At 48.9% G+C, this 20,499-nt stretch overlaps 1 protein-coding gene across 7 annotated transcripts in view; it reads right to left on the bottom strand.

Moving 5' to 3' along the window:
* The window catches only part of LOC147015919 (serine/threonine-protein kinase 32B-like), a 232,001-nt gene that overhangs the window by 37,486 nt on the left and 174,016 nt on the right, over positions 1 to 20,499 (bottom strand). For 6 of the 7 annotated variants that reach the window (XM_085848544.1, XM_085848539.1, XM_085848541.1 and 3 more), the window contains one exon: positions 2,263 to 2,352. In XM_085848544.1, coding sequence (XP_085704670.1) covers positions 2,263 to 2,352 — 90 coding nt within the window. The remainder of the gene's footprint in view (positions 1 to 2,262; positions 2,353 to 20,499) is intronic. The other variant, XM_085848540.1, reaches the window with a different exon arrangement.

Here is a 20,499-nt window from a genome sequence, read left to right on the forward strand (position 1 = left end):
TCCTGCATCTCAGTTTTCATTTTCTCCATCTTTTCCCCCAATTCATCCCTCATTAAATCAATCCGTGCACCCAACTGTACCCCCATTACCCCCAATTGATCTGTCATTTCTGACCCCTGTGTCACGAATAGATTTTCCATTTGTGCCGTCATTTCTGCCCTCTGTGTCACGAATTGATTTGCCATTTGTACCGTCATGTCCCCTATTAAACGTTCCAACAGTGTCTGGATCGTCATCGCACCGGTTTCCGGCACTGCCGGCCCGAAAACTATATCAATTCTGAGTATTATAAAGCACGGTCCACGCTCGGAATGGGGGCGGTTCCAACCCTACCCCCGTCTCTCCCCTCTTCCCCTGACTCGCTGCCAGACACGTGGCCTTCCTCCTCAAACATCTGCACATCCGTCATGGTGCAGAAGTCCCGTTTGCCGCCAATTAATTTAAATTTGAAAAATCCCGCCAAAATTTTCCCGCGCTCGCGCGCTTTTCTGTAATAATTTTTTATTCCAATTCGTGGCGAGATTTTAATCCTGGTATATTCTCCCGATACCAAATATAATTTAGAGGGGTTCGAACATCCAACACCCTGACACCAATGTGACGTCCACGGGACTTGAACAGTCACGCCAACGTAGAATGAGCCGAAACGATGGAGGCGGTTTATTTATTTATAACCCAAACATGGCGGTTCTAATCGCTCTACCGCAAACGGGACGAGGAAGGTGGTACGAGTCACTTTTCACTGAGTTGATGATGTTTATTTGTTTTTATTATTACCAGAAATAACAAGACTCGGCAAGAAGAGGGATCCAGGGCGATTCGACAGGATGGTGTGGGATCGGGCGTGGGGAAAAACACAGACAATTCCAATGAATATACAGTTCTCAATCCCTCTAAGATGCCAAGCACACACACACACACACACACACACACACACACACACACACACACACACACACACACACACACACACACACACACACACACACACGCACGCACGCGCACACACACACACACAAAACGTAGCTATTTCTGGTGGTCAGGCTGGACCGTGGTGTGGACGCAACTGTCCCTGGATCGGCATCGGACGAGCTGGCCTTGCTCTCGTCAGGGGGACAGGAGAAACCGTGGTGCTGTCGACCTCCTGGTCTTGGTCCAAGTTCGCTCACAGCCGCCAGGGAACCAGTTCTGGCGCCAAGTTGCGAGCAGGAGAGGGAGGCAGGTCCGCCCGCCGTTCGACCCCGTACTCCGAGTCAGCAGAACCCCAGAGCTAACCAAGGTGAGGCACGAGGCTCAGCAAGGCTCCAAGACACGATCAAGAACACGATCGAATCAGCACAACAACAAGGATGCTCCCCGTGCAACAGCCTCTCCACCAAAAAAAAACGATCTTTTGGTTGTAATCTTCTTCCTCTTCCTTTTCGACCCCGAACAGAACCTTTTTATCATCCTGCCCTCGTCACCTCCAATCGAGCCGTTTATTGGCCCACCGCCGTCGCCTTCTGCCAATCGTGATCACGGGGCGGAGCCATCCGCTGCACTGTCCTGTGACGTCACGGCCAGTCTCCAGAGAATACCAAAAAGGGGTTTACGCAGACACACTTACCCTATCCCGTGTCCCTATCTAATTACGTGACAATTATCATTTCCCCCCTTGAAGAAATGAACATTTACTCGACAACTTATCACCACTGAATTGCTACTTATTACATCGAGATCCTGGTAAACTCGAACAGCATGGCATACCGAATTAAACATCCTAATTACCCTTTGAATGCATACCCCCCCCCCTCAAACGTAACAATATATATATATATATATATATATATATATATATAAAAATATATATATATATATATATATATATATACATATATACATATATATATATATATATATATATATGTATATATGTATATATATATATATATATATATATATATATATATATATATATATATATATATATATATATATGTGGCACGATATCTCAAAAATGTAATGGGCCCGATATGTTCTCGTGGATCAGGCATTGTGTGGCAGAGGTGTGTGCTCTACCGAGGGCCCTTCTCGTTTCCTGATATAATCAACCAATTCTGATGTGAAAAAGCAGAAATCCAATATTTAGCCGGAAGTTTGGCACATCAATCCTCAGCAGTTTTGTTCACTCAGACAATATGAGGAGGATAACATCTCATACATTTCCATACTTCATGGAGTACCCTGTCAAGTACAACCGGTATCCTCTCAAGAAACACTCACCCATGTATGGCTTGGTACCTGCCATGGAAGTCGACTTCCCACCATCCTTCACCACCTTGGCAATGTTGAAGTCGGTTATGTGCACATGTCCTGAAACAACCAAGTGACATTTGAAGTCCACCACTGGGAATGTTAAAGCGTATTCAATAACTGCTCTAATGGGTGATGTTCTGACACTCCGCAGGTACGTGACATCACTGACAATGCATAAAAAGGGATGGTGCACAGCTAGAGTCCTCCTGTAAGCTGCAGTAAACTTCCAGCATGACCTTATGCTGATCTTATAGGGAAGTATAAATATTGAGAAAACGGACCCAAGTGGTTTACGCGAGCTGTATAAAATCTAACACACAGTCTTGTCTTGTGGATAAACAAAAGATCAATGAGAGATCAAAAAGTCAATGAGAAAAATTTCACTCCACAAAGTCAGAGGTACTGCAACGGTGTGGGAAACATGTCCTGCAGTCTATCGTGGGTCCACAGGAAACCATGATGGATTATATTACATCCTGTAAATATCTAAGCATCGCTGAATGCCAAATGATGAGATTTATTTTCATTTTATACCCAATGACCATGATCCCATCCAAGAACACAATGTCACCATCCATTGTGCCAAAGTGATTACTGATTGGTTTTAAGAGCATGAAATGGGCTTTGGACATCATCCTTGGGAACAACTATACCCAAAGCCAAGTTCAATTAACCATGTAGGGATTAAATTAACTTACATGTTACATGAGTGTATACACTGGGCTGGTAAGACAGATGGGAGATACTGTATGTACCACTCACCTCTGAACTGTCTACCCTGGATTTGATTCACTACCCGACTATAAACTGTCACCATGATGTTTCACATTGTGTGTGTTGTCCCTTGGATGGACATTTGACTGGACATCCCATCTGCCAGCATTTGTTGGTATGTGTTAAAGATCCCACAGCTTTCTTCATGAACAATAGGTGAGCTATCGCTGGCACCCTTGCCAATTTTCTTTTCTAACCTACAGGGGACACTGCATCAAAGGCACAGATACAAAATGTGCAGCCAAGTGCTGAACAGGAAATGGTGAGAACATGCTTTATAATACTCAGAATTGATATAGTTTTCGGATTTCAAAGCGGTTGAATATTTTTACAGAAACACACCATGAACGAACATCAAAAACTGAGAATAAACATCGTGTACTCAGTGTACAGAGTGAAAAAGAAAGTTGAAGTCTGCAATTCCCACCAAAGGATGACTTTACAAAATGTTGTTTTATTTTACAGATCTGATATCGGGGGGGGGGGGGGTACTGGGAAATAGATTACAATAGTTATTTCATAGTGCGTGTTCGAGTAAATGTGGTGTAATTCCCAGAAGTTATAAAACGTGTCGAGCATGCGCTGAGAAAGCCCCTGTTTGTCCCGTTGAATTTGCATCAGCCGGGGTTGACTCAGCATGTCATCCTTCCACGGTCAGCAAAATGAGTACCAGCTTACTGGTAACAGGGGCACAGCCATGCCCCCAGAGAATGATGCAACCAGCAGCCATAGGCTGCACAACATAGCGAGCTATTGAGTGATAGGGGCTAAAAACGATATTATATAACACGATTTCTCAAAAGTTATGGATGGATTCGGACGAAACTTGGTGGACAGCTTGGGTGTGTGATGAGGACGAATCGATGGGATTTTGGTGAAGATCCGAATCCGGATATGAGGATTTTTATTTTTTTTTCACCATTGAAAGACGGGGCCAAAAAACGATGTCTAGCATTATATTTCAAATAGTTGTTGATGAGTTATGACAAAACCAGGTGAATGTGTTGGTTAGGTGACGAGAACAAGCCGATTCGATTTTGGTCCAGGTTCGGATCCAGATCCGGCCCATCAGTGAAATACAAAACGTAAACTGTTCTGCCTGGCAGACGTATTCGCTTTACCGATTGCTGTACTAGTTATTGATTGTAATCACTTGCTAAGCTTGGTGTTGGCTTCGTGGTTTGGTTGGCTGGCTTGGGATCTTTTGGTCCTGAGTTTGAGCCCCGTTGGCTGCTGAATGAACACCAGATGGGGTCGACTCAGCCTGTCATCCTTCTTAGGTCAGTGACATCAGTATCAGTGTAGTGGTGGAGGGGCACAGCATCAGTGGTACAACCATGCTCCAAGAAATGATAGCTGCCATACACAAGACCACAGATTGCTTACTGCATGATTGTGTTCTCAACCATTCTCCAGATTCTTCCTGTGAAAAAATTCCCTTTTTTTGATGAGGCCTTGTGTGATCATTCGGAGCAGTCTCCATAGCACTTAGTAAATTGTTTTACAAAACAGTTAGACAGGCAGACTGGGTCAGTGAATATGCTCTTCAATGCAGAATGTTAACCAGCTTTGCTCGGTTATCCTATAAGCGTTCCGCCAAGGTCATTGCGTTCAGACGCTCATTCACGCCAAATTAACCCGGTGGACATGCAACACCCTTTCTTTACATACAGGCTGAGCGATATGATGCTTAGTAAAGACCACGCAACTATGTATATATATATATATATATATATATATATATATATATATATATATATATATATATATATATATATATATATATTGTTGCGGTTCTTGGAGCCGCAGGCATCCAACGGATAGTGGTCCCAAAACAGTTATTCCATTATTATACGTGTAGATAGTCCCTTCCCTTTTGTCTAGCGGGACAACAGGGGCGGGCGTTGCGATGATCTCAGAGCAAGGTTTACTTACATCATTTCTTCTTCATTTCATTTCGAACGTCATTTCTACTCTTCTTTTCTGATTATTCCTGAGGTAAATCTGAGCCACGTGCGCCCTGCGCTGTGAGATAGGTCCTCAGCAAAGGCCAAGCAGGCACTACACCTATAACCATCCGTACAAAACACAACCTGCCAAACGCACTCGCAGCAGTAATTTCCACCCGATGGTGTTTTCCACAACACAGGAAACACACCCAGCACGACGCCTACGTTGCATGGAACGCGCACCGAGGCCGATCATAGAAAGGCAACCCCACGCCACGTTGCGCGGGATGCGAGTGTGCAAGGCACACGCGGCGCGTTCCTTTCAACCCATTTCTGGACCAATTATATCGATCGGGTTTCGCCCCGCGCACACGATAGCAGAATCGGGTGAGCGCTGGCCACGTGCGTAATGGCGGATCGGAACGGAAGATGTTGTACGGAACCCGCTCTCAAAGGCAGACCCGTGCGCCGCTCGCGACACTTTGTTATTGTACAGAGCCGGGAACGAATGGACACATCTTACTGTCTGTGCAAGGGTTTGCCATAACATCTTACCTTCTCACCTCAACGGCCAGCGAAGCTGCGATCGGGCAGAGGCATGTTCTGCAGCTCGGGCCACATTGGCGCACACGGAGCGGGCGCGTTGGCCAGCGCTAGTCGGGGTGGGCGTGCGGGACTGACGCCACTCTCGGTCGGTCGTCAGGGCATGGTCCGGGTTCGTGCAAGGTGATTCATGGCGCGGAGTTCGGTGTAGGCGATTCGTATCATGTCGTGAGGTGAGAGCGAGACGGCCCCACAGCTCGGGATCACCTTGCCGGACATGGAATGTTGCAGTTTCCGGCCATTGCGGCCGGGCTGCGCAGAGGGTCGGGGTCAATCAGAGCGCCCGATTCAGATGGCGACACAACGCTTTGAGGTGGCCCCCCGCTGCGCACTGCGGTACCTATAAAGGTCCAAGCGGATCCTTCTTTCTCTCTCTGCTGCCCTGCCTTGCCTTCCGCTCAAGCTGGACCTCGACTCCGCCTCCTGTCTTCATCACTGGGCTCCTCCTCCTCTTCTCCGCCCACACGACTCTGACTCCACGCTCCCAACTCAAGCCCCTCCTTCAAGCCCACGGTCTCGACGCAAGCTGCCCGAAGCGAGAGAGGACACACCAGCTGCCGGGGGGGTACCGCGCCACGGAGCACTCCCCACAAATGTATTGGTCGCGCGTTCGGGTACCGCGTATCAGTTATACAAAGGTACCGAGAGACCGTAGCCTTAACTCCTCTCTTGCCTTGCTGCACGAATAAGAACATGGAAGTCAAATGCACTCTCGCATTGCAAACAATTAATATGCAAGAATGAGTCGCGATTCGTTTACGTCATAGAAGTAATAATGCAGCGTGAAACTTATTCCTGCACAGAGGAAGCAGCCAGACAAGTCTGAGCACCAAAAAGGATCTTTCACGAAACCAGCAACACAATTTGTATTTTTACCTCTGCCACCGAAGGTGAAGGAGGTTATGTTTTCACCCCTTTCTGTCTCTTTGTTACTTGCAAAATCAAAGATTTTTCAAGTTTATTGGTGAGTGTGTATATTCAGTGTATGTATGTATATATATATATATATATATATATATATATATATATATATATATATATATATATATATATATATATATATATATATATATATATATATATATATATATATATATATATATATATATATATATATATATATATATACATATATATATACATATTGTTGCGGATTCGCGCCCGCCGGCGTGCGAGCGGCCATGTAACTCGAATCACGGCACGTCGCCCACCGGATGGACAATCCCGTCGTGACCATCTCGGACTAACGCCGGGAACTAGTCACGGGTGGGCCTTTCGGCCTCACCACGATTGTCCCAATCGGCCCCCCGCGTGGGATAGGATTGCTCGCCAAATTCGACCTACCTAAGTACCCACACGGAGGGTAGACCGGGCGATCGCACCTCGCCGCAGGTCGACTTCGGACACGGGCCACTTTAAACGACCCGTTCCGTACTATCGGGATAACCGAGCGGTGTTATCGTCAACCTCGACGGTTCGATTAATTATTGGGCGTATTTAGCCCACGACCAACCCTTTACGTGAAGTAAGATGGAGATTCAATAAAAGAAAAGACGAAGCGAAACGGGAAAAACAGTTCAACATAAAGCACATTTATTCTGTGGCAAACGGAAAGCACACATATACAATTATACACCAAAAGCAAATGTAAAAGTAGAAGAAACACAACAATTCTGCACAAAAAGCAAATGCAACAATGCAGATCTACTACCGACTACCGAGCACACGGCAACACTTATGCAGTTTTACTTCACATACGGCGCCGACAACACATATACTCAAAGCAAAAGAAAAAGGGACCACCCTCAACTACAAGGGGGGCAGACGGGCCTGGGGCCGAGACCGCGTCGAGCCTACCCGTCTGGTGATGAGCCGCAAATGGCGGCGGCGCCCCGACTCCGCGGGCCTCGCTGGCACTGCCTGGAATGGTGTGAGAACGGGGCCCCCTTCTCACACTATCTCAGCGCGGGGGGAAACAGGAGGGGGTTGTTGATGCTCGGGGGAATGAGGATATCTTGCTGACTTGGGTCCCGCGACGAGCGACTCCACCGCGACCTCAGTCGCGTTACCGGCCTCCCCTCTCCGCAGCTCCCCGACTCTGACACGAGCGCCCTCTCGACTGCCTTCGCCTTCGCCGCCGCCACAACTCTCCAACTCTCCCACTCTCCACTCTTCTCAACTCCGTCCAACTGGCCGACTCCGTCCAACTGCTCAACTCTCTCACTCTTGACTTCCTTCTTCTCAACAACTCTGTCCAACTGCTCAACTCTTTCCAACTGCGATTCAGAAACTCTTTTTCTCTCCCGATTCAGAAACTCCCTCGACAACTGCCTCGATTCGCTCCACGCTCGGTGCTTTATAGTCCGACAGGAGAAATCATATGCAGATTTTTGGATCAGGAATCGCTCGGGGGCGGAGCCACGCTCCCCATTGGACAGAGGAAAAGTGGGCGTGAATGATTCTTGATCCGCGAATCTGCATATAGCGATTATACTCCGACGCACCTGGAGGCGGGGCCAAATCGCCCCACGCTCGCTGATAGGACGGAACAGAAGTGGGCGTGAATCGTTCTTGATCCGATTTCTCGGAAAAGCTGGTGTTTTTGCACCCGCTGCTCGGTGCGCCCCCTGTACGAGTCCAGGATCGGTGCCCACAAGCGGCGCGGGAATGGCGGTGATGCGATGGTTGCGAGAGCGAGATGTGACGGCAAGGGTCGTGGCTGTTGGCGTTGTTGTTGTTGTGAAGCGGCGTTGCGGTTGGTGGTTGTTGTGTGATGGCTGTTGAGACGTGGTTGGTGGTGATTGTGGTGGTAGTAATGGCAGCTGGTCCAAAATAAAGATAGTAAAAGAAAAACGGCTATCCTGAAGGGTCGCAGCCCGAATGAATGACATTTATTCCCTCTAAACAACGGGTTTGGGCCTAACTACACATATACTTACAGAGATATCTCACCTACGGGACCTGAATGGTGGTTTGCGAATTTCGTCAACCACAACACCACCCCCTCCCCTTTTTACAGACTCGTCCCGAGTCGTCAAATTTTCGTGTGCCATCATGTGTAGTTTTCCCCTAGTACATTTTACCTACAGATCCCTGAGTGCGACATTCATGGTATTCGTGTCCCCAAAATAAATAACCTGAGGGCTGAGTAACTACCTAAACAAACCCACTCACACGGACTACTTAAATAAAATTGCCGGCGCTAAGACAGACATGCCGGGGGCGCACTCATATGTACAGTACATCTTAACCTTAACTTACAAATTTTACACTAAACCATGGCCCAGGATCAATGGACTCTGCAAAAAGAAAGCAGTTAGCAGGGAGCCAGGCTGCTCGCATGCAGTCTCTGGCTCAAACAATGCAGGTGACAGAGAATGTGGCCGGCTGCTCACACGCAGTCCAAGGCCTTCCCTTTTGAACTGAACGCAGTGAACCACAACGGTGCATGGGCTGCACAAATGCAGTCTCCGTGCCAGCTCAAGTGGCACACGCAATGAACACAACGAATGGATGGATGAATGGATGGACGCAAACACGGTGCACGGGCCGCCACTGCAGGCCCGTGTTGTAGCTGCCAACAGGGCAGTTCTCGCAGCTTGCAAACGGTTGCTTTCTGATCCTGGCGCACATGGCAATGAACAGGGGGGGGGGGCAAAGCAAAAATTGAACGGGGCGGGTGAACAGGGGCAGTGGGCATGGCATGGCAAAGGTGATCAAGCAAACACAGCCTGCAGAACCAGGCCGCTGCAGGCAAACACAGCCGGCAGATGAACTGGCCGGCACAGGCCTTGAAGCACAGCAGCTGCAGACAATCCGACCGGCACAGGCCTTGCAGCACAGCAGCTGCAGACAATCCGACCGCCACAGGCCTTGCAGCACAGCAGCTGCAGACGATCCAGCCGGCACAGGCCTTGCAGCAAAACAACAGCTGCCGATGAAGTGGGCCGGCCTTTGCCTTGCAGCAACGCAGCCAGCAGATGAAGCTGGCCAGCCTTTGCCGTTCAGTGGAGGTTGGTGGAGGGAGTGCGGTGGTGCTGGCCACTCGGAAGGCGGGCTCGGACCTACTCTACGGTCTCCCTCCCAACCTATCGCCTTTGCCTGTCATTGTCTATACCCACGCCCTTAATTTGTCAAACCCCAATTTAGCCCAACTTATTTTTTTATTTTTACTTCCCCACTATAAATCGTCCCCTAACCCCCTTTACTGTCCTTGTTCGGCTAACCTATCCTGTCACCTAGCCTACTCCCAACCCCTACGTTCCCTTCCCGGAGGGGAACAAGGGAGAGCTAGCGTCCTGTGTCGAGGCCCAATTCAAGCCTCAGGATGGCCTCCCCAGACTTCAGCGATCTATAACCAAAGTGGGTCCAGCGGCCCACAACGAGAGCGAGGGGATGGATGGTGCGGAGGGGTACACTTCCTAATCTACCCTAACCATTTAACTGTTAAACTACCCCGGAGCTTTCAACAAGCGCCTCTCGCTTAAACTATTGGTTCTATCAACCCAGATTCCCGTCGCCTGTGTTAGCATCCTTACAATTTTGGGCCTCGCCCCCCCAATTTTCTCTCCGTGCCCTCACACGGTCTCATGGCTGGGACGCGTGGCTCCCTTTGGCAGGCACGACCCTCTGCCAATTCCCCTACGATGGCACCCCCGGGCACTACACTGCCTCCGAGCCTACCAGCTCCCTAAACACCCGGGAGTGCCCCCCATGGCACCTCCCCTGAAACGCACACGTGGCAGGCTGGCTTCCCAGGCCCCTTTCCGAGGGTCACCCGTGCCCACAATACTGCCCACACGGCTAATGGCGCCCCAGGCCCCCGCACCAAGCAGACGCACCCGTGCCCACTACGCTATCCTGGCCCCCCATGGGCCCTTGACCTACCACGGCCGACTAGCCTGGTGCCCGGGGTACCCACTTAGCGATACTCACCTTTCGCAGCCACGCTCCCAGCCCGTCAACAGGGCTCCTGCACCCCTCCAAACGGGTTTCGAGCCTACATTCACACCAACAACAAAACGACCTCCATTTTTCAATTTAACTAACCCCCTAACTCACTCTACACTGACCCCGGGGTCCCTTGGGCGGGAGTCACTCCTCCCCCCAATCACTCATCGCACCATGCATTCCCCATTCGCTCCATTCACACAGACCCGCTGGCCTCACTCACTCATCATGTACTCACCTCACAACTCTTCAACACACACACTGCTGAACTCTGCCATCCTTCTAACTGCATCCCCTAACTAACTCGTGCTTCCACGTCGTCCCTTATACTATAGCATGTTCCATTTAACATTACGTAGCTAAACTACGTCCCCTCTACACATTCACAAGTCTGTCCATGTCTCCAAATCCTTAAAATAACTTTTATTTCCCCACCTAAAGCTCATCTAAATCCCTCTAACTAATCCATTCCACGGACTCCATGAGGACTTACCCCTGCCCCATGAAGTCGGTCTAGCTAAGCTAACCCTTCCCCCTAACTAGTTTCATCCTGTGCCCAGGTAAGGGGGTCTTCCACCCCTTGCCCGGGAATCCTGTGCACCCGAAAGTGAGGCTTGCTTTTTTTTTTTTTTTTTCTAATTGTGAAGCACCAGCGCGGTAACTCACAGCTCGCGCACTTTGCACCTGCCCGTGACGTCATGCAGCTGCACGTGTACCTCGTCCCTCCTTGGACGGTACCATCCGGCAGGGATACCCCTCCTGCCGGATTCCAACCCCACGTGCAGCCATGACGTCACCGTGCGCATAAAAAAAACACAAGCCCCACGTCTCGAGGGGTTCCCCACGCGAACACATGTGCTTTGCCCGTTGGAGCTTAACACACACGATCGCGTGGAGAACCCGTCCGGTCCAAATCCGTAATCCTGCCTAAACTTTGTCCGTCGCGGGATCGGCAACATTCACCGCGCTCGTTTCCGGACCGGGACTTCACTCTCGCAAGCGAGCACGTGGGGGCCTCGTGCGTTGCACAGCACGGACCTCGCGCTCGCTGCTGGGTGAACACGGCATGGTCCCCGAAACAGCTACAGCCGCTACTCGGCTTTCTTTCTTCTGTCGCCGTCGTCGTCGCCATTCAACACACGCACTCCCGCGTGTTACGACGCTAACACACCTCACCATTAAACTCACACCGGGAGACGCGGCTGCATGTTCACACATGCCGACCGACATCTCCCTCACACACAGCGACCTTGCACACGCTGTCTCTCTCACACTCGGCCGCTCACTCACGCATGCCATTTCCCTCACACTACCCATACCACTCACACGTGGTGCTCCATTCATACTGGCCGTTTCACTCACACATGCCACCTCCCTCGCACACGTGGCTCCACTCACTCGCGGCCTTTCACTCACTCGTGCCATTTCCCTCACACAAACCATACCACTCACACACGCGGGGGCACTCGCACGCGGTGCCTCACTCATATTGGCCGTTTCACTCACACACACGGCGACACTCACACACGGTGCCTCATCCACACACGGCATGCTGGGAAGCACGCCCTTTGGCACACTTGCCACTACACCACTCACACACGCGGGGGCACTCGCCCGCGGTGTCTCACTCACACACCGTGCCTCACTCACACACGCGGGGGCACTCGCCCGCGGTGTCTCACTCACACACGCGGGGGAACTCGCCCGCGGTGTCTCATCCATACTGGCGGTTTCATCCACACACGGGGACGCACTCACACCTTGCACCACACACACAGGGACAACCACACTGGGGATTCGTGTCCCCACAAGAGTCTCCGGGGCCTCTATACCCCCCAAGCTCTCCGTGCACCTGTCCACAGCACTCCTCCCCCCGAACTCGCTCGACACGACCGAACCCACCTGGTCGTGACTCGCCTCAAGGTGGCATATTCCCTCCCCTCGTTCCTGGAGGAGGCCATCCCGCTGCTCGCACTGGGTCTCCACCCAGTCCACCAGCTCACTCCCATTATCCTCCACTACCTCCGTGTGTGTGTGTGTGCGTCTCGATCCCCGTCTTCATCGTGTAGTCTTCCCTCTATCGTTCCCATCTCCCGTGTCTCTGCCAACTCAGTCACCTCTTCACCCTTTACCTCCCTTGTCTCAACTATTATTTCCGTCTCTTCCCTTGTTATCTCCCTCGTGCACGTCTCTATCACCCCAATTAGTTTTTCCCTCTTGGTCACCGTCACTTTTTCCGTCACGACCCTCGCCCAACAAGTCTCCCGAATTACTTTGTCACCCGCCTCCACCGCGGGCCTGACAGCCGTTACACTCCCTCCCAGCTTGTTCGCCCACACATGTGGAGTCGCCATTTTAAACTCCCTGGTAACGGCCTTCATGCCCGCCTGCAGGCTTCGGCCCATGCTCTGCGTCTCACCCCGCAGCCCTTTCATTTCTTCCTTCATTCCTTGCGCATTTATTTCCATATTAGTTTTCATTCCGTTAATTTGCTTGTTCATGCCTTTTATTTCGTTTTTCATTTCATTTGTGTTTGTATCCATTTTTTCGTTCATGCCTTTTATTTCGTTTGTGTTTGTATCAATTTTTGTTTTCATTTCGTGCATGTCCCCACTGATTCCTGCCAGCATGGCGTATAGCTGGGCCATGTCGGGTGCACTCAGCTGAGCCGATTCGGCAAGGATCGGGGGGTTTGGGCAGAGAGGGGGAGGGGAGGTGTCATACACCGCGGCCGCCGCCGCACCTATTTTGGGCTCTGGGTTCAGTTAGGGGAGTTCGTGTTCCTGCACAACCAACATTTCCTGCACGGGGTTTTCATCCTGGACCATGGATTCTACATTACTACACATATACATTTCTAATACCCCTGACTCCCGCTCGCCTTGAGACGCCATCTTATTTCTCGTAAAAGGTTAATTTGAATCGCTCGTAATTTGGAGGGAATCGGGGGTCGCTCGTCTCACCCCTGGACCGATTCCCGTGAATTTAGCTGGAGACAGGAGAGCCCGTTTTCCCGCTCTCCGACACCAGTGCCGCGAGGAGGGGGATGAGTTTGTGTCCCACTCCTGACACCAGTGTTGCGGATTCGCGCCCGCCGGCGTGAGAGCGGCCACGTAACTCGAATCGCGGCACGTCGCCCACCGGACGGACAATCCCGTCGTGACCCTCTCGGACTAACGCCGGGAACTAGTCACGGGTGGGCCTTTCGGCCTCACCACGATCGTGCCAATCGGCCCCCCGCGTGGGATAGGGTTGCTCGCCAAATTCGACCTACCTAAGTACCCACACGGAGGGTAGACCGGGCGATCGCACCTCGCCGCAGGTCGACTTCGGACACGGGCCACTTTAAGCGACCCGTTCCGTACTATCGGGATAACCGAGCGGTGTTATCGTCAACCTCGACGGTTCGATTAATTATTGGGCGTATTTAGCCCACGACCAACCCTTTACGTGAAGTAAGATGGAGATTCAATAAAAGAAAAGACGGAGCGAAACGGGAAAAACAGTTCAACATAAAGCACATTTATTCCGCGGTAAACGGAAAGCACACATGTACTATTATACACCAAAAGCAAATGTAAAAGTAGAAGAAACACAACAATTCTGCACAAAAAGCAAATGCAACAATGCAGATCTACTACCGACTTCCGAGCACACGGCAACACTTATACAGTTTTACTTCACAGACGGCGCCGACAACACATATACTCAAAGCAAAAGAAAAAGGGACCACCCTCAACTACAAGGGGGCAGACGGGCCTGGGGCTGAGACCGCGTCGAGCCTACCCGTCTGGTGATGAGCCGCAAATGGCGGCGGCGCCCCGACTCCGCGGGCCTCGCTGGCACTGCCTGGAATGGGGTGGGAACGGGGCCCCCTTCTCACACTATCTCAGCGCGGGGGGAAACAGGAGGGGGTTGTTGATGCTCGGGGGAATGAGGATATCTCGCTGGCTTGGGTCCCGCGACGAGCGACTCCACCGCAACCTCGGTCGCGTTACCGGCCTCCCCTCTTCGCAGCTCCCCGACTCTGACACGAGCGCCCTCTCGACTGCCTTCGCCGCCGCCACAACTCTCCAACTCTCCCACTCTCCACTCTTCTCAACTCCGTCCAACTGCCCGACTCCGTCCAACTGCTCAACTCTCTCACTCTTGACTTCCTTCTTCTCAACAACTCTGTCCAACTGCTCAACTCTTTCCAACTGCGATTCAGAAACTCTTTTTCTCTCCCGATTCAGAAACTCCCTCAACAACTGCCTCGATTCGCTCCGCGCTCGGTGCTTTATAGTCCGACAGGAGAAATCATATGCAGATTTTTGGATCAGGAATCGCTCGGGGGCGGAGCCACGCTCCCCATTGGACAGAGGAAAAGTGGGCGTGAATGATTCTTGATCCGCGAATCTGCATGTAGCGATTATACTCCGACGCACCTGGAGGCGGGGCCAAATCGCCCCACGCTCGCTGATAGGACGGAACAGAAGTGGGCGTGAATCGTTCTTGATCCGATTTCTCGGAAAAGCTGGTGTTTTTGCACCCGCTGCTCGGTGCGCGCCCTGTACGAGTCCAGGATCGGTGCCCACAAGCAGCGCGGGAATGGCGGTGATGCGATGGTTGCGAGAGCGAGATGTGACGGCAAGGGTCGTGGCTGTTGGCGTTGTTGTTGTTGTGAAGCGGCGTTGCGGTTGGTGGTTGTTGTGTGATGGCTGTTGAGACGTGGTTGGTGGTGGTTGTGGTGGTAGTAATGGCGGCTGGTCCAAAATAAAGATAGTAAAAGAAAAACGGCTATCTTAAAGGGTCGCAGCCCGAATGAATGACATTTATTCCCTCTAAACAACGGGTTTGGGCTACTACACATATACTTACAGAGATATCTCACCTACGGGACCTGAATGGTGGTTTGCGAATTTCGTCAACCACAACAATATACATACATATATATATATACATACATATATATATATATATACATATATATATATATATATATATATATATATATATATATATATATATATATATATTGTTGTGGTTACCAAATTCGCAAACCACCATTCAGGTCCCTTAGGTGAGGTATCTCGGTAAGTGCATGTGTAGTTAGGCCCAAACCCGTTGTCTAGTGGGAATACATGTCATTTATGCGAGCTGCGACTCTTCAGGATAGCCGTTTTTCTTTTACTATCTTTATTTTGGACCAACCGCCATGATTACCACCACAACCACAACATCAACCACCAACCACAACGCTGCTTCACCACAACCGCCACGACCTTCACGTCACACCTCGCAACCGTAGCATCGCCACCGTTCTTGCCCCGCTGTGGGTACCGGTGTTGGACTCGTGCAGGGCGCACGTTGAACAGCGTGTACAAAATCACGGATTTTGTGCTTCAAAAACGGATCAAAAACGACACACGCCCACTTTTTGCCGTCCAATCGGTGAGCGAGGGGCGATTTGGCCCCGCCTCCAGAACGATCGATATATGCAAATTTGTGGATCAAAAAGCCTTCACGCCCACTTTTTCTCGGGCCAATGGGGAGCGAGGTGAAAGGTCGAAGGGAGGGGGTCAAAGGCGAAGCTACGGGGGGATAAAAGGACGGTGTTCGTCAGTCAGCAGAGTGAGAAGAGTGTGGAAGTCTGGAGCCCGAAGCCTGCAGTAGCTGGAGAAGCTGAAGAGAGTCGAACGAGGAGAGCCCAAAGAAGAGTCCAGGGTGGAGAGTCCAGAGGCGGAGAGGCGGCAGCGGCGAAGGCAGACGAGGGGGTGCTCGCGTCGGTGCCAGGAGCTGCACGCCCGAGGGAGGCCGGCAGCGCGACCTGGCCGAGGTGGAGACGCTCGTCGCACATAATAAAGATCCTCTATACCCCGAGCATCAACAACCCCCTCCTGTTTCCCCCCGCGCTGAGATAGTGCGACCAAGGGGGCCCCCCTTTCCCACCCCCTGCCAGACTGTCCGCGAGGCCCGCGGAGTGAGGCGCCATCGCCGCTCCGCGTCTCATCACCAGACGGGTAGGCGCGACCCGGTCTCGGCCTCAGGCCCGCCTCATCCTTGAGGGTATTTCTTTTCCTTGGTTTTGGGTATGTGTTGTCGGCGCCGTCTGTGAAGTAGAATTGTATAAGTGTTGCCGTGTGCTCGGTAGTCGGTATTAGCTCTGCATTGTGTTTCGCTTTTATATTTGCTTTTTGTGTAAATGGAATTGTGTTTTCTTTTTTTTTGTGTGCTTTTGGTGGAATTGAATATGTGTGTTTCCCGTGTGCCGCGAATAAATGTGCTTTATTATTGAACTGTTCTCCCGCTTCGCTTCATCTTTTCCTCCATTGAATCCCCATCTTGCTTCACGTAAAGGGTTGGTAGTGGGCTGAATACGCCCGATAATTAATCGAACCGTCGAGGTCGACGATAACACCGCTCGGTTATTCTGATAGTACGGAACGGGTCGCTTAAGTGGCCCGTGTCCAAAGTCGACCTGCGGCGAGGTGCGGTCGCCCGGTCTACCCTCCGCGTGGGTACTTAGGTAGGTCGAATTCGGCGAGCAACCCTATCCCACGCGGGGGCTGATTGGCTCGATCGCGGTGAGACCGAAAGGTCCACCCGTGACTGGTTCCCGGCGTTAGTCCGAGAGGGTCACGACTGGATTGTCCGTCCGGTGGGCGACGTGCCGCGATTCGAGTTACGTGGCCGTCAGCACGCCGGCGGGCGCGAAATCCGCAACAATATATACATATATATATACATATATATATATATATACACATAGATATATATATATATATATATATATATATATATCTATATATACATATATACATACATATATATATATATATATATATATATATATATATATATATATATATATATATATATATATATATATATATATATATATATATATATCACAATAGCTCAAAGTTAGGGATAGATTCGAATGAAACTTGGTGAACAAATTGGGTGTGTGACAAGGAAGAGTTGATTCGATTTTGGTGAATATCTCAATCCGGATCTGATTACTAGAAATTTTTAAATGATTCTTCACCATTGAGAGATCGGGCTCAAAAACGATATTTCAAAAATGTATCGGGCCAGATATGTTCTCGTGGACCAGGCATTGTGGGGTGGACGTATGCGCTCTCCCGAGAGCCCTCCTAGTTAGTATTGCAATTGTCATTCCAGAGATACACCTGCTGCACAAAGCTAAATCTGGCCGTAACTTCATAAACTTAAAACAATGAGCGGATAACAAAGCAAAACAGGAGAAGAGGTCCTGCTGTTTTATCTTGGGTGAACGAAGTTTGAGAATCGATTTGAAAAGTGCAGCCATTACTGTATTTGAGTTAATAATAAAAAGTATGAGCAGCTACAGCAAACAACATGCACAGAACATTGAAGTTGTAATTCATTACGTTAACATAAAGCAGCAGCAAATAAATACAACTTTCTTCAAGCCGGATGAAGTCCTTGGCCGTGACCTTTCAAATTCCATTTGACAGTTGCCTGTAGAATTCACTTACGGACATTTCAAATTCATGAATTATTTCATTCGCATCACTCAGTGCAAGCATGAGGAAATCGAGCGCTAAATTATTAAAATTCGGGGGAAAATCAGGCACATTTTTAAAAATCGTCAATCATCGAATGCGGCAAGAGAGCAGATGGGCCACAAAATAAATTAAATGGTGTGAGGAAGAGGAAATTTTTAACATACTGTACTGTGTTTCTAATCGAGGCCAATAAAAGGGAGTGTGTGTGTGTGTGTGTGTGTGTGTGTGTGTGTGTGTGTGTGTGTGTGTGTGTGTGTGTGTGTGTGTGTGTTTTTCTGTGTGTGTGTGTATGTGTGTGTGGGGGGTATGTGTGCGAGTGTGTGTATATGAGTGTGTGTGTGTGTGTGTGTGTGTGTATATATATATATATGAGTGCGAGTGCGAGTGTGTGTGTGTGTGTGTGTGTGTGTGTGTGTGTGTGTGTGTGTGTGTGTGTGTGTGCGAGTGTGTGTATATGAGTGTGTGTGTGTGTGTGTGTGTGTGTATATATATATATATGAGTGCGAGTGTGTGTCTCCTCCATAACTCCAAAACCATAAAACCCAGCAGCCTGAATCTTTGCATGCACACTCAGAAAGCTCCCAGGAAGTGCCAGAGTGAAAATTAGGTGTTTGGGTTAATTAAAAACCCCTTTTGAAGATAATTAACAGCCTTATTTAATTATACCCTTCACCAGGCGGTCCTCGGCCACCTCACTCTCTGGGTCTTAAGGCGTTTCCTGGGTAACCTCGCTGGGGTCTGAAGCTGCCATGTTTTTTGGCCTGCTCAACCATGCCTTGACTTGGAACAGGCCGCAATGATTTCTTTACGATAAAGTTGTTGTTTCCACTTTCCTCACTCATTATTTAATGCCTGTTAATCATAGCTAAAAATCGCTGGGTACATTGTAACGCTTATAAACACCTGGAGACGTCAGCGTTTGTGGCTTTATTTAATTTCCTCACAAGTGATCGCCGCAAGTAACTCTTAAACAAAGGAGAATTACTTAATTTAAGCTCCAGAATCGAACTTACAAACAGTTCCAACTCCGAGAAAAATGTTCATTTGTCTAATTCGGACATATTTGACATTTTTGGTGTCTCCAGGAGGTGTATGTTTGGTGTGTTGCTCATCTAATCATTTTGTGTGTTGCTAATTTGTTGGAGTGCTTGCTTATGTGCTTAAGCCACTTGGTGAGCACTCTCCAAGCTGCTTGGTTGCTCACTTCGGTAAAAGTACCCGTGCTCTCAATGAAACATCGATTAGACAGATGTACGTTTCCACCTGTGTTGGGCCCTGCGGTGCCGTGTGGTTGTTGCCTCAGGAGGTGAAAATGTGCACTTTTATTTTTACAGGACATCGTTTTGTTTTACCTATTTGTGTGATCTCCTTATAACATAATCCGCCCCTCATTTTGACATCAATACATCTATCTATCTATATATTACTAAAAAACTCTCATCTTGTATATATGTATGTATATATGTATGTATGTTCCCAAAATACAGCCAAAACAGTACACGATAGCACAAAAATTTGAGGGCCACCTTACTCACCATTCTCCTGTGGTGTGCAGTATCAAGTTTCGTTCAAATCGGGCAACAAAAAATTTATTTAAAAAATCAATTCCCGATTCAGTCAAGTACTCTTCGGGAGAATTTGATCAATGCAAACAACCTCAGCAGTATAGTTCGCTGGAGCTATCTTTTTCTTTTTTCGTTTTTTTTGAAATTCTGTTTTATCAACAGCTGTCACAACGGGAACCCAATGGGTTCAGGAGTCGTCTAGTATATTACTAAAACTCTCATCTTGTATGTATGTATGTATGTATGTATGTATGTATGTTCCCGACATACAGCGAAAATGGTACACGATATCGCAAAACTTTTCAGCCCACCTTACTCACCATTCTCCTGCGGTGTGCAGTATCAAGTTTCGTTCAAATCGGGCAACGAAAAATTATTTTAAAAAATCAATTCCCGATTAAGTCAAGTTCTCTTTGGGAGTATTTCATGAATGCGAACAACCTCAGCAGTATAGTTCGCTGGAGCTATGTGTTTTATTTTTTCCATAAAATGATTTATTTTAAAATCTCAAACATTTAGTAGAGACAAAGAACGACTTATTTTTAAGCATAAAATAAACATCATCATATTGATCTAATACTTCCATGTTTATCTATATATGACTAAAACTCTCATCTTGTATATATGTATGTATGTATGTATGTATGTTCCCAAAATACAGCCAAAACAGTACACGATAGCGCAAAAAATTTCAGCCCACCTTACTCATCATTCTCCTGCGGTGTGCAGTATCAAGTTTTGTTCAAATCAGGCAACGAAAAAATTATTAAAAAAATAAATTCCCGAACCTCAGCAGTATAGTTCACTGGAGCTATCTTTTTTATGTTT

The sequence above is a fragment of the Eptatretus burgeri genome, chromosome 12, assembly GCF_056783735.1.
Source record: "Eptatretus burgeri isolate ZD-2024b chromosome 12, Ebu_testis_v1, whole genome shotgun sequence".
Lineage (NCBI taxonomy): Eukaryota > Metazoa > Chordata > Myxini > Myxiniformes > Myxinidae > Eptatretus > Eptatretus burgeri.